Consider the following 15,746-nt stretch of genomic DNA (forward strand, 5'->3'; position numbering starts at 1 on the left):
GGAATCACTAAAACAAGAACAATGTTTTGCTTCGTTGCCTTAACTCAAAACATTCTGGAAAAACCTACTATTTCTGTATTGAAAAGAAAACCAGTAAAGCTGGTGAAACAAGATGAAAATCGGATCTTTTTTTTTGATTTGTAAATCTTTTATTTAAAAAAAAAAACTAGATTTTTTTGTCTTAGTTTGTAAACTAAATGGAGTGACTATGGGGTGGGGAGGGGGGGGGGGAGAGGGGCTGAGGATGGGGATGGGGGGGAGGGGGGCGAGGCGAAGGTTAGCTGTGCAGGAAAACAATTGGCCCAGAAACTGCAGGGGCAGCAAGGTTTTGCATTTCATTCCTTCAAATATATGCTGTATTTGTTTTTGTTTTTAGTTTGTTTAAAATAGATCATTAAGAATTTTTTGTCTGATAATACTCCTGTGAAGCATCTTTGGATGTTTTACTGTGTTAAAGGTGTTATATAAATACAAGTTATTGTTGTTTGATTTTAATGTTAATTAAAACCCGAGTACAACAAAAAATACTTCAAGAAGGGTCAGATCATCATTTTAAAACAAACTTTTGATGTAAAAAATGTCAACTCCCAATGAAAGAAACTGCTGTAATGTAATGACTAAGATTTCTGATCAGCCAATGGCTAGTTTTTAATTGTCAAGGTACAGAAGCGGTAAAACACGCTCTTAACTTTAATTCCACATCAGCATTAAATATATATAAATGACACAGCCAGCACTGAAATCCGACGAGCTGACGACTGGTGCTTTCAGTGCAATTTTCTGATTTTTTTTTTTAGTAATGCTTTTGTCAAATCATATAGAATCGCCATTATTAACATTATATTGTTTCACTTATTGTAGTTTCCAAAAATGAAAGTATTTCCCCCCTTTATTCCCAGGTAAACGGTTACAAGAATGGATCTGCGTCATCCTATGTGTCTGTTTGGTGACGATCAACTTCTTTTTCCTGGTGCTGCATTTTTCCATGGATCACTTTTTCAAATTAATTATAGCCTTGTGTAAGTATTGTGCATGCGTTGGAGTTACACCGCACACTAATCATTTGAACTAATTATTATTACTGGTGAATTGTAGGAGACAGTGTGAATGTGTACTGGATTTGTACAGACTATGGCCCCAAGTTTCCACATGATTTGCTCCTGATTTTTAGGAGCAACTGGTGTAGAACGGAGTATCTTAGAAATCGGAATTCTCCATATTTAGTTTGCTCCAGTTCTAGTCAGGTAGAACAGTTTCACTTTGGAACAGAATTTTTTTTTCAAAAGGGGGCGTGTCCGGCCACTTACGCCTGATTTCAAAGTTTCGTGAGTGAAAACTTACTCCAAACTAACTTAGAATGGAGTAAGTGAAGATTTTTGTACGCTCGAAAAAACCTTGTCTACACTTTAGAAAATCAGGCGTAGGTTACAAATCAGGCATAGGGAATGGAGGGGAGGGGGTTTAAAAGGGAAGTTTACAAACATTAAACACTTCAGTTTTACAAATAAAGAGCCATCATCAATAATAAATGATAAATACATTAATAAATCAACCAATAAATCAATCAAAAAAATTTATAAGAAATAATTTTTTTTTTTAAATCAATAAATAAAACATTTTCTACTTACCGACTGCAGCACCGGGAGCCCTCCAACAGCGTGCTGGAATGCCCTCCTCAGTGTGTCTCTGTCAGTGTCTCTATCTCTCTGTCTGTCTGTGTGTCTCTCATTCTCTGTCTGTCAGTGTCTGTGTTTCTGATGGGGAGAAGGAGATTGTGGGGGGGCGGGGAGAAGGAGATTGGGGGGAGGGGGGAGAAGGAGATTGGGGGGAGGGGGGAGAAGGAGATTGGGGGGAGGGGGGAGAAGGAGATTGGGGGGAGGGGGGAGAAGGAGATTGGGGGGAGGGGGGAGAAGGAGATTGGGGGGAGGGGGGAGAAGGAGATTGGGGGGAGGGGGGAGAAGGAGATTGGGGGGAGGGGGGAGAAGGAGATTGGGGGGAGGGGGGAGAAGGAGATTGGGGGGAGGGGGGAGAAGGAGATTGGGGGGAGGGGGGAGAAGGAGATTGGGGGGAGGGGGGAGAAGGAGATTGGGGGGAGGGGGGAGAAGGAGATTGGGGGGAGGGGGGAGAAGGAGATTGGGGGGAGGGGGGAGAAGGAGATTGGGGGGAGGGGGGAGAAGGAGATTGGGGGGAGGGGGGAGAAGGAGATTGGGGGGAGGGGGGAGAAGGAGATTGGGGGGAGGGGGGAGAAGGAGATTGGGGGGAGGGGGAGAAGGAGATTGGGGGGAGGGGGGAGAAGGAGATTGGGGGGAGGGGGGGAAGGAGATTGGGGGGAGGGGGGGGAAGGAGATTGGGGGGAGGGGGGGGAAGGAGATTGGGGGGAGGGGGGAGAAGGAGATTGGGGGGAGGGGGGAGAAGGAGATTGGGGGGAGGGGGGAGAAGGAGATTGGGGGGAGGGGGGAGAAGGAGATTGGGGGGAGGGGGGAGAAGGAGATTGGGGGGAGGGGGAGGGAGGAGATTGGGGGGAGGGGGGGGGGGGAGAAGGAGATTGGGGGGGGAGAGAAGGAGATTGGAGGGGGGAGAGAAGGAGATTGGGGTGGGGGGGGAGAGAAGGAGATTGGGGTGGGGGGGAGAGAAGGAGATTGGGGTGGGGGGGGAGAGAAGGAGATTGGGGAGGGTGGAGGGGAAGGAGAAGGGGGAGGGAGGCTGAACGGGCCGGGCCCGAGACTTCAGGCAGGGCCCGTCCCCAGCACCAGATTTACAGGTAGGTGGCGTTGGGCCGGGCCGGGCCGGGTCGGGGGGAGGGAGAGGGAGGTCAGGTCGGATCCAGTCCAGTCCGTGGGGGGGGGAAGCGGGTGTCAGGGCGGGTGTCGGGGGTGGGGGGGGGGGAGGTCGGGTCCGGTCCGGGGAGGGGAGCGGGTGTCGGGTCGGGTAGGGAGGAAGCAGGAGCTGGCCATGGAAGGATCCTTATTCATGCAGCCCCAGTGAGGCCATTCGGCCAGGGCTAGGGGCTGCGTGCTTCGGGCCCCTCCCACACAGTTTCGGGCGCCTGGAGCTACTGCACTTGCGTGCCCACTGTAGCGCGCATGTGTGGAGCTCCCGGCACTGTTTTCGGCGCAGGGTCCTAGCTCCGCCCCCTACAGCTCCTGCTGCGCTGCGCCGAGCCGAGGGCCAGAGGACCTGCAGTGAGGTGGAGAATACAGAGGTTTTTTTTAGGTGCACTTTGTGGCGTGAAAAACGGGCGTCCAGGTCGGGACTGCGCCGTTCTAGGCACGGCTCGAAACTTGGGCCCTAAGAGTGGGGTTACACATGCAGCTCTGCGATAAGGCTGGAGGTCCTGTTTTGTGTGTCCCCCCCCCACCTCCCCAACCTCTGTAAATGTGAATCATTAGCCATTTCTTCTTCTTCCTGATTGCTGCTGCATGAATTTCACTGAGAGCTGCATCATGTGTAACAGCAGTGTTATGAGAAGAAAGCGTTTCTATGATATTGGTGTCTGTGTTTTACCTCTAGTTGTGGTGATCATTTTTCTCTGGTAATCTGTACTTTCATGTCTTTAACCAGTAACTGTAGAGATTTTTGGCACCAATGTATTTAACTAGCTGCTTTTGGCCCCATATATTTCGAATTGTCACAGAGAGTGACCTTAGTTGGATTGAATGGTTACCGTCTCATATAATCCCAGATTGCAGTAATAAGAATATACCATGAATAAGGAGAAATGCCTATTTAATCCATCCAGCTCTGTCTTCCAGGTCTTGTTTTAGCATCAGTCTTACCATTTATCATAATTTCCCAACCACATATGCACCTCTACAGGAAGTGTTCCAGTTCCCTTCTGATAACTTTGACTGAGTCAAGATCCACTGCAATAAATGCAATATTCCACAAGTCTGTTTATGCAATTACAACCAATTGGGGGAGGATCTTGAAGAAACCACCTCTGAGTTTACACAGGAAGATGTTAAAATGCCTTGGTTTTAGCAGTAAGGATGGGAAAAACTTGAAGCGTAAAAAGTGTATGTCAAAGCTCTTTAAATAGTTTATACTTTTCTATTGTGTACCAGTTTCTACTATGAAGCAGCCTGACTGTTCAGTGAATAAGACACTTTCTTCCAATTCACTGCTATAGACTACAGTGCCATCACATGCATTTAATTTTAAGACGTTTTTATATTGGCACTTATTTTGTTTGGATCACCATATTGTCCGCCAGCTTCCTGTGTTAGCATTGCTATAACCTGATCTCTTGTCCTGATATCAAAATAGTAGACCAATGAAAATGTGTGTCTATGATCCTGTCATTGGGGACAAAGGGAGCCAGCTTTAGCAATGTAAGCACAGGATGGCAATAAAGGACAAACTTTTCTATAATCTGAACAAAATCAGTGCCAATATAGAAGTGTCTTTAGTTTGGAGGGAAACTCTACACCACCCTCCTCTAGATGGAATTAATATTGAAGTATTTACGCTTAAGAAGTTCTGAATCAAATATTCTGTGCAAAATTTCAGTAGAAGTGCAGATAGATTTATCTGCTCAAACTGGTCCTGAGTATACATTTTTTCTTTAATTGAAAAAGTCAGTTTGAGAAACGACCAGTCCTAAGGCACTGAGAGTAAAATGAATTATTAGTTGCTTTCTATCATTAGCCAGAAATACTAAATAAAACAAAATTCCCTACTCTTTCAAAACCAGCTGGTGGGTGTATTGCATCTTCCAGTGGATGTACACGCCTGCCTACGCTGCATCCTCCGGTGGGTGTGTACACCTTCCTTCACTACATATTCCAGTGTATGTACACTCCCTCCCTCACAGCATCCTCTGGTGGGTGTACGTGCCCTCCTTCACTGCATCCTCCGGTGGGTGTACGCGCCCTCCTACACTGCATGTTCGTCGATGAACTCTGAATTAGCAACTGTTGGTGTTGTCCACTGCAATAGTGACTTTTCATCGTACTCTGCTTCTTGCGAGAAAGATGACCATTGTGCTCAATTGCTAAAAACAGCTGCTTGAAGTGATTAGGCTTGGTACTAAATTGCTAATCTCATATATTGGCTGATGCACTGAATCATGTTAAGTCTTTGTGATGAATAGCAGAATCCATCACTTTATAGACAGTCAAAATGTCTTGTAGATGTTTAGACTTGTAACAAACAGAGAAAATGTAGTTGTTCAGTTGTGTTTAATGTTTCTACATAAGAACATAAGAAATAGGAGCAGGGGTAGGCCATATGGCCCCTCGAGCTTGCTCTGCCATTTAATACGATCATGGTTGAACCGATCATGGACTCGGGTCCACTTCCCTGCCCGCTCCCGATAACCCCTTATTCCCTTATTGGTTAAGAAATTGTCCATCTCTGTCTTAAATTTATTCAATGACCCAGCTTCCACAGCTCTCTGAGGCAGTGAGTTCCACAGATTTGCAACCCTCAGAGAAGAAATTCCTTCTTATCTCAGTTTTAAATGGGCGGCCCCTTATTCTAAAATCATGCCCTCTAGTTCTAGTCTTCCCCATCAGTGGAAACATCCTCTCTGCATCCACCTTGTCAAGCCCCCTCATAATCTTATACGTTTCGATAAAATCACCTCTCATTCTTCTGAATTGCAATGAGTAGAAGTCTAACCTACTCAACCTTTCCTCATAAGTCAATCCTCTCATCTCCAGAATCAATCTAGTGAACCTTCTCTGAACTGCCTCCAAAGCAAGTATATCCTTTTGTAAATATGGAAACCAAAACTGTACACAGTATTCCAGGTGTGGCCTCACCAATACCCTATATAACTGTAGCAAGACTTCCCTGCTTTTAAACACCATCCCCTTTGCAATAAAGGCCAAGATTCCACTGGCCTTTCTGATCACTTGCTGTTCCTGCATACTATCCTTTTGTGTTTCATGCACAAGTACCCTCAGGTCCCACTGTACTGCAGTACTTTGGAATATTTCTCCATTTAAATAATAACTTGTTCTTTGATTGTTTTTCTGCCAATGTAGATAACCTCACACTTTCCAACATTATACTCCATCTACCAAATTTTTGCCCACTCACTTAGCCTGTCTGTCATTTTGCAGATTTTGGGGGTTATTGCAAAGGGGATGGAGTATAAAAGCAAGGAAGTCTTGCTACAGTTGTAGAGGGGGCTTGACAAGGTGGATGCAGAGAGGATGTTTCCACTGATAGGGGAGACTAGAACTAGAGGGCATAATCTTAGAATAAAGGGCCGCCCATTTAAAACTGAGATGAGGAGAAATTTCTTCACTCAGAGGGTTATGGATCTGTGGAATTTGCTGCCTCCAGAGAGCTGTGGAAACTGGAACATTGTCTATTTCTGTCTTAAATTTATTCAGTTTCTTGAACGATAAGGGAATAAGGGGTTATGGAGAGCGGGCAGGGAAGTGGAGCTGAGTCCATGATCAGATCAGCCATGATTGTATTAAATGGCGGAGCAGGCTCGAGGGCTGTATGGCCTTCTCCTGCTCCTTTTTCTTATGTTCTTATGTAACTTTTGCGGCACAAAAATGGGAACCTTGTCAACTAAAGTGCGGGGCCGGGAGCGCTCCGAGAGAAGCCTTGGGAGGGGAAAAAAAAATTACTGAAACGTTCAAAAAACATTGCCCACACCACCACAACACCAATCGCTACCAAAAAATAGATTAAACACTGAAACGTGCCTTTTTTGCAGTTTATCTACCTTACCGCCGCTGGCAGGGCTGGACCGCTCTGTTTTCCCTGCCGGTTATCGGGGGCACACCTCTGGGCGTACGGGTCGGGTGCAACTCCAAACTACTGCCGGTGTCATAATGAGAGGCATTGCACACCCGGTGCAGTTCTTCCCGGCGGTGCTTCTAAGCGCCGCCACAAAACCTGACTGGAGGATCGCGGCCGGACGCAAAAGACCTTGCCACTCCATTTCTCGCCGCTCCGGGGTGAAACCCGGCGAAACCCAGAGCGCAAAGGACCTGAAAATCCAACCCCAGGACTTGTTCTGCATTGACCTCTTTCTCACATGAAGCAGCCTCAAGGTGCTGGCCTCACAGCTTCTGGCTCTGATAAACCAAGTGATTAAAAAAAAAATGTGAATTTACTTATAATTAAAACTGTCATTTCACATCAAGCTTTATGAAGGCATGTGGATAAAACTTAAACCTTTAGCTATCGTTTTATAAATGTAAAGAAATTGTCAGTCTTTCCTTTTAGTGCCACAAAGGCTTTCTTCTGCTTCCTTTCTCCATCCCAAGTCCCAGGAAGAAACTGATTCCCCTCTCTTATTGACCATGATTTCTTCACAACCTCCAGCTCCTCCCTAGTTTCTCCCAGGCCTCCCTATGGAGCACAGCCAGCCAGCAGCAGCTCTTCCTTGATCTGTTCTCTAGCCCTGAAATAAAATTGCTTTTGGAATGAGCTGCCACCGCGCACACATCTCCAGGACTCGGTGAGGAGTCTACTCTATTCTCACAGAAAGAGCAAAATGATTAAAGCATTTATAAAAAAAAAAATTCCCCAACTGAATAAAAAAAAAGATGGTAGAAATGGAATATCCTCCAGGACACAGTTAAACATGTGAAAACACATGAGAAATAGTCAACTCATGACCAGTCCTACATGTAAATACGTTTTTGTATTCAGCAGTGCCTGCAGGAGATCTATTCTCCTGTGTATAGGGAAATTACACTGCAACAGGGAAAATGCCATTTGCAGTAATGGAGGGGGGAGGGGGGATAAAGGCACAATCGTGAACAATTCTTATGATGTGAAGCAATTGGCAATTTGTATTGGGAAATTTGTAAAATGTCAGGCTCCAGGATGTAAATGGGTAAGATGTGAAGAATATTGTTTCAACTTGGAAAATTGAAAAAGTAAATTCATTGTAATTAAACCAAGGGGCTGATTTTAACCCTACTTCCTATCTGTAAAATGGCCCAGGCGTCCGGATCCCGCTGACCGCAATTTTTTATGCAGGCTTCTGGATGCTTGGCAAAGGCACCTGCCTAAAGCCAGTAGTGTTCTCGTTTTTTTAAATATGAAGATCGGCATCTGATTATGGCATCAGATCCCGACTAGTTTTAACTGAGTGGCTTTCCCACCACACTGAAGAGAATCAGGACCCTCCGGGTAGGTAAAGAGGCCCAAAACAGATAATTGTTTTACGTTCCTTCATTGGGCCAGGAGGATTGCTCTGGGCACCACATGCAAAGTTTAGGCTTCTCCTCATTCCCGGAGTCGTCTTTGTCATACTTACCTGAGTGCCAGCATGCTACCATAGACCACCCAATTTTCCAGAGGACAATACCCGCTTACCACACGCATCCTACCCATTACAGACTGGAAGTGGGCCAGTGGCATGTTAATAAGGCCAGGGCTCCTCTTCTGTGCCATGCACCATTTTGTGACTTGGTGGGACTCCAAACCCCTGATGCTGCTCTGATACTGGTCATCAGATATGGAAGTAGTGCCAGGGTTGATTTCTCCTGTGTGAGTGAACCTTGCTTCACTTTGGCACCCCTCTCATAAGGCAGGTTTCCAATGTTAAGGAAATGTGATCGAGCCTGTGTTCTACCATTCTGTGAAAACTACTTCAACGGTGAAAATAATTGCATCATATTCAGTATTTCACAAAAGTAAAATAAAATGCATGTGTTTTCTTTTGCAGCACTCTGCTGCTAGGTTTTGTGTTTTTGAGAGTCATAAAAGATAATTTCATGCCTACAGAGAATTTGCTTCAAATTAGGCAAAGTCACTTCAGGTGTCAGCATGGGAAAACGTTGATCCTATCCTGATTTGAACTCTGTTCCAGAGCGAAGGTGGAGTGTTGTAATCCACCCAGTTCCCCACCTGTTATTTTGTTCTTTCACCCTTGAAGTTATCGGAGATCTTTTCAGCTTTTAATGGGAACGCCTTTTCTTTCAGGCAAAAGCTGCAGAGCTGATAATGGCATTCATCATTGTGTTTACTAAATGCAGCAAAATTGGAGAAGGATACCAGAACTGCAGCACGCTTAATTTTTAATAACACAGGATAAATAAGCTTTAAGAAAAGTAACCTTTAAGCATTGAATTTGTTGCAGAAATCCTGTTGCAGCGCTGAAAGTTAGAATAAATCAGCCATCCAAAAGATTGTATGCACTGCTCTCAACAATGTCCAACTAGCAATTCTATTTTTTCCTCATAACTTTTTACAAAGTATTTGTTCAATTGGTCTGCCATTTCTTTGTTTCCCTTTATAAATTCACCTGATTCTGACTGCAAGGGACTTACATTTGTCTTCACTAATCTTTTTCTTTTTACATATCTATAGAAGCTTTTGCAGTCAGTTTTTATGTCCCCCGCAAGCTTAGTCTCGTACTCTATTTTTTCCCCTCCTAATTAAACCCTTTGTGCTCCTCTGCTGAATTCTAAATTTCTCCCAATCCTCAGGTTTGCTGCTTTTTCTGGGCAATTTATATGCCTCTTCCTTGGATTTAACACTATCCCTAATTTACCTTGTTAGCCACGGTCGAGCCACCTTCCCTGTTTTATTTTTACGCCAGACAGGGATGTACAATTGTTGAAGTTCATCCATGTGATCTTTAAATGTCTGCCATTGCCTATCCACCGTCAACCCTTTAAGTATCATTCGCCAGTCTATCCTAGCCAATTCACGTCTCATACCATCGAAGTTACCTTTCTTTAAGTTCAGGACCCTAGTCTCTGAATTAACTGTGTCACTCTCCATCTTAATGAAGAATTCTACCATATTATGGTCACTCTTCCCCAAGGGGCCTCGCACAACAAGATTACTAATTAATCCTCTCTCATTACACATCACCCAGTCTAGGATGTCCAGCTCTCTAGTTGGTTCCTCGACATATTGGTCTAGAAAACCATCCCTAATACACTCCAGGAAATCCTTCTCCACTGTATTACTACCAGTTTGGTTAGCCCAATCTATATGTAGATTAAAGTCACCCATGATAACTGCTGTACCTTTGTTGCACGCATCCCTAATTTCCTGTTTGATGCCATCCCCAACCTTACTACTACTGTTTGGTGGTCTGTACACAACTCCCATTAGCGTTTTCTGCCCTTTGGTATTCCGCAGTTCTATCCATACAGATTCCACATCATATAAATACAAGTTGTTATTCCATTCATGCTTTCTTGTTCTGGTTTATGAAGTCAGAATTGACCAAGATGGCTAAATTGAATAGTCCCCAAAAACGGGTGCGAGGATTGCGATGTGCGATTACCTTGCACGCATTCAATGTAATGCAGGCAGCATGCCATTTTCATGCTGCCTGCTCATTATAATGATTGGTACATGCAGCCAGCGCTAACTGTGCTGTTCGTTGGCTACATGCATCAGCAGGGGACCCAGTATTGTTACTTGTAGCACTACTTAAAGCTAGCCTGCACCTCTTGAAGGGAAGGTGCGTTGTGGCTGCTGGAGGTACTGACATAATTTGGCATAGTGCTGTGCAACAAAGAACAAAGCTGACCATGGGAGAGAGCTTGCATCAAAGGCTTTCCAACGCTGCTCTGGAGATCTTGGTGGAGGAGGTGGAAAGAAGGAACGCTGTCCTGTATCCGCAGGGGGACGAGATCCCCGAGACACATGATGAGAAGGCAGTGGGACCAGATAGCTGCAGAGGCCAATGCCAGGAGCTTAGCCCCGAGGACCTGGATGCAGTGCCGCAAGAAGTTTAATGACCTCACACGAGTGGTCAAAGTCAGTGAAAGCATCTTAAAATGCCATATCCTACCAACTGCACCATTAGCCTCAGCCATGCCTTAATTCACCACACCCCAATCACTCACTTATCAACAACCTCTATCAATCAGGACTCAGACCTAACATTCATATACTTCACATCACTCTCACACACATTTAGTACTGTTGCAAGCCTTACACCCGCATATTGCAACTTGCACACACCGCCAGCTATTCAACCAAGACAGACACATCACTCAAACATATCACTTGCCTCTCTCTTGCAGGAGAAGGTGGCGTACAACCGGAGGCAGCAGGAACGAGCTGGAAGGTGAGAGGTGTGCCTGCATGTTCTAACCCCCATGGAGGAGACGGAATAGCCATTGCTGATGGCCAGCCATGGGGCTGAATCCATTGATGATGATGGTATACTCATACATAATCCTTCTTCTTACATCCCACTTCCCCCTCATCCCACAATCTCTTCTGACTTGCAAGCTGTAGATGGTGTAAGCAGCACTTCTTACATTCCACTCTTCCCTCACCATGACCTTACCCTTGTCCCTTTCAGAGACCCAAGAACTGCAACCTGGCCATGCAGTGAAGAAACACCAAAATGAAGATTAACCATCACCTGATTTAAAACTCGCAGCCACCAGCTCAACTGCTAACACTGTGGGTATCTTTAGAGGTTACCATAGAGGAAGATTTGCAAGTGCTGAGAAACTGGGCATAAGTGCAGAGGGCAAGTATCATCATCATCATAGGCAGTCCCTCGAAATCGAGGAAGACTTGCTACCACTCTAAAAGTGAGTTCTCAGGTGACTGTCCAGTCCAATACGGGAATTACAGTCTCTGACACAGGTGGACTGACAATCGTTGAAGGAAAGGGTGTGTGGGGAGTCTGGTTTGCTGCACGCTCCTTCCGCTGTCCGCTTGATTTCTGCATGCTCTCGGTGACGAGACTCGAGGTGCTCAGTGCCCTCCCGGATGCTCTTCCTCCACTTGGACCAGGGAAGTATAGTGCATGTGCCAGCTCACCGAAGGGTGAGATCACATGGGTTCTGTGGCACAGGACCCAGATGAGGACTTTGATGGGCCAGGCTACAGAAGAAGGCTGATGGGTGTACAGCCTTCCGCTTGGTGCATTGGGAAACCTAACACAAAGCTTCTGCATGTAATGTCAAGGAGCATGGAGGAGTCTGGCACCAACCTGGCACAGGGCTTTGCGCACAGCCTGGAGCCCATCCTTTCCAGCATGGAACTTGTGGCCAACTCCATCAAAACACTTGTGGATCCCACCATGATGCAGCGTCTGCTGGGTGACATCTCCGTTTCCATTGCAGCACAAGCAGCTTCCACGAAAAGTTTTGAGTGCTGCAGTGGAAGCTCAGATTACTGTCATGCAAGCTCACACTACCACCATCGTAGCTGTGGCTAGAAGTGTTCATTGGGGCTTGCAGGGTGTCCTAGCAGTTCTCCAGCACATTACTAGGATTGCTGAGGCGCTGCCCTGGCGAGTGGCAGTGGCTCCATAGAACACAAACTTGCTGTCCTCTCCGCCAGTACCCTTGCTGTTGCCTGTCAGCCAGCCAGCCCAGGATTCTGTCTCCCATGCCAAGGTGGTGCAGTTCACAGCCAGACCTTCCAGAACTGCTCAAGGTCATCCTCTAACGCCATCTGCAGTCTCCTCCACTGAAAGTCAGCAGCCTTCCACCCGCCATGCTGCAGCACTTCATAGGAGCACTCGGATAGGCAAAGGCACACAAATGACAGGCACACAAATGACAGGCACGAAGAGACTACACAAGGGCGATTAGTTTAACTTTGTATGCACTATGGCATGATTTAATTTATAAACTTGGTTTGGAATGTTAATGTGTGTTGGCATTGTGCATTTTTGCATTGTGGCCAAGAACACATTGTGCTGGTCAGTGACAGAGGGAAGGTAAGGAGTATGGGACTGTTGGTGAGTGGGGAATTGGGGTTGAGGTTACGGGTATCACATTTGAATTAGTTCTTCACGTAGAGTCTGGGCAGATAGGGGCTGTCTTGATTGCAACCTCTCTCTTCCTCCTCCTGCTGCCGTTGCTTCCTCCTCATCCCCAGAAAAAGTCAGCAAAAAGTACTTCAGCACCTGCCACACCACTTCCTGTACATGTTTGAAACTTGAAACAACTATGGAAAGCAGCAAAAAATGTGTAGCATTGTAGCAACAGCAGGAAGAGATAAATGAGCAATAACCTGTAAGTAGTTGATCCCTTTAAATAGCCCCACTATGAAACAGTCTTCGACCAGGGATTCCCACTACTGGGGTTTCCTTCATGCTGCTTAACACGTGTTCAGTTGGAGCTCCAAACTTGCAGCGCTGGTGTAAAATCAGCATTGCACGCCAATTGACGTCATGATCTGCCTGCTTTGCATACTTCCGACATGTTCACTACGCGTCCGCTAACGCCCTCACCAATATGACATCCAGCATGATTCGCCCCACAAGTGTGCATGTGCGTGGCGCGGATACCATTTTGGAACTCTTAAGAGCACTCGTAGTGCCCAAAAAGGGGCGTGACCGAACTCAATTTCGCCACCAAGTGTTTTAAAGAGAGAGAGTGTGTACAGTCAAACTGAGTCTAATACTTGTTAGTAAAGCATGCCCTTTTTCCCTGTCAGCTGACTCCTATTATAAACCTTGTCTAACGTTCCCTCTTCCTGTTGTGTAATGTGGAGCCACATAGAAAACTCTGTCACAATGCTCGTGGTTAAGTGAGTTCAGCAGATGCTATAAACTCTGATAAAACTCAAATGGAAAACTGGCACCTGGACAAATGGCGCTAAACTGTATATATTCATTTAGAAAAACAAAGAATGACTGACAGTGTTTGTCATGTATGTAACCTTTATGTAACAACACTGCAATACTGTATGTATGTAAGAAATGCACACCTTGACCACAGGGGGTGAACTTGTGGGAGACACTCCTCACCTGGTCATCCAGGTATATAAAGGGTCATCTCTTGGTCCTGTGAATAAAGGTTCAGGTCATGGAGTGGCCTTGTCCATAGAATGTGCCTCCTGTGGATTTGTGGTATTGTGTAAGGACTTTACATTGGCGACGAGAAACGGGAATCAATGACCCACGAGAATGGCCACCGGCAGCACAGATGAACGGTACCGTGTTGGTGAGGACTGGGACGATTTCATTGAGAGGCTCCAGCAGAGTTTTGTCACGAAGGACTGGCTGGGAGACGCAGCGACCGACAAGCGAAGGGCTCATCTGCTGACCAGCTGTGGAGCTAAGACTTACGCAGTCATGAAAGACCTGCTCGTACCCGAGAAGCCGGCGGACAAAATCTTTGAAGAGCCCAGCAAACTAATCGGTGAGCACCTCAAACCGGCGAGCAGTGTACACATGGCCCGACACAGATTCTATACCCACCGACGTCGGGAAGGACAGAGCATACCGGATTTCGTTGCGGACCTCCGGCGTTTGGCCAGTCTCTAGGTTCACAGATGCCTGCAGGGGAGGAGATGCTAAGGGATTTCTTTATTGAGGGCATCAGTCATGCTGGGATTTTCAGAAAGCTAATTGAGACCAAGGACTTGACCTTGGAAGCGGCGGCTTTGATGGCTCAGACTTTTATGACGGGGAGGATAAAACCAAGATTATATACACACGCAATTCTGCCTCCAACGTGGCGATGGATCAGGGAATCAATATCATAAACGCGACACAGAGCCCCGCAGGCAGGCAAGGGCGGTTAAGCACACCACTGGCAGCAATAGACCCAAGAATAAGTGTCCAACAGAGACAATGGCAGGCTGAACGGACATTTACGTCCCCCCCCCCCCAGTGGACAATGCGGCCCAAGATGGGGCCATTGACACCCACTAACGGTGCTCAAGAGCAATCAAAGGGACAATCAGCGAGGAATGCCTTGTAACAGTTCTTTTGTTCACAACAATAGGAATCTCAGTTCATGCTGGAGGTGTGGGGGCAGACATGCTGCCAGGACTTGCAGGTTTCAACAGTTCGTCTGCAGAAATTGTAACCTCAGTGGCCATTTAGCCAGAATGTGCAGAAAGCCTGTAACCAGGCTAATATACGAGGCGGCTGAACCAGATGAGAGGTCTGCGAGGCAGGATGACACTTGGGGCAAATCAATGGACGCTGAAGTTCAGCGGGTTCATGTGGCAAACATTCACAGCTCATATACCAAAACGCCACCTATGATGATGAAAGTCCTATTAAACGGCATCCCTGTACGCATGGAGCTGGACACGGGGGGGCCAGCCAGTCACTCATGAGTGTTCAACAATTCAAAAAGCTGTGGCCACTCAAAGCCAGCAGACCCAAACTAGAACGCATTGAGACACAATTACGGACATACACCAAAGAAATCATTCGAGTGCTAGGCAGTGCAATGTTGGCGGCCACACACACTGGATCGGTGAACCGCTGCTGCTCTGGATTGTCCCGGGCAATGGTCTCGCACTGTTTGGAGGAGCTGGTTAGCTGAAATGAACTGGAAATGGGGGGATGTGCACGCCATGTCACCTGTGGAGCGAAGTTCCTGCTCACAGGTCCTACAGCAATTTGAGTCACTTTCAACCTGGCGTCGGGACATTCAAAGGTACCAAAGTAGTGATATGCATTACCCCAGATGCCAGACCAGTGCATCACAAAGCCAGAGCTGTGCTGTATGTGATGCGGGAGAAAATTGAGAGCGAGTTGGAATGGTTGCTGAGAGAGGGCATCATCTCGCCCATTGAATTCAGTGACTGGGCGAGCCCCATCATTCCCGTCCTAAAAGCGGATGGCTCGGTCAGGATCTGTGGCGACTACAAGGCCACTATCAACCGGGTGTCCCTACAAGACCAATACCCGCTCCCGAGAGCGGAGGATCTTTTTGTCACGCTGGCAGGGGGCAAGCTGTTCACCAAGTTGGACCTCACTTCAGCCTACATGACCCAAGAACTGTCCGACGAATCTAAACTACTGACCACCATCACCACGCACAAGGGACTGTTTGTTTACAACAGGTGTCCGTTTGGCATTCGGTCAG

At 46.6% G+C, this 15,746-nt stretch overlaps 1 protein-coding gene across 2 annotated transcripts in view; it reads left to right on the top strand.

Annotated features, from left to right (window-relative positions):
* Window positions 1-15,746, top strand: part of LOC139278844 (plasmanylethanolamine desaturase 1) — a 176,746-nt gene that overhangs the window by 20,896 nt on the left and 140,104 nt on the right. The window contains exon 2 of one of the 2 annotated variants that reach the window (XM_070898037.1): window positions 900-1,019. The exons of the other annotated variant lie outside the window; for it this stretch is intronic. Within the exon in view, the coding sequence (XP_070754138.1) occupies window positions 900-1,019 (120 nt within the window). The remainder of the gene's footprint in view (window positions 1-899; window positions 1,020-15,746) is intronic. 2 annotated transcript variants of the gene reach the window in all.

Source organism: Pristiophorus japonicus, chromosome 13, assembly GCF_044704955.1.
Source record: "Pristiophorus japonicus isolate sPriJap1 chromosome 13, sPriJap1.hap1, whole genome shotgun sequence".
Classification (NCBI taxonomy): Eukaryota; Metazoa; Chordata; class Chondrichthyes; family Pristiophoridae; genus Pristiophorus; species Pristiophorus japonicus.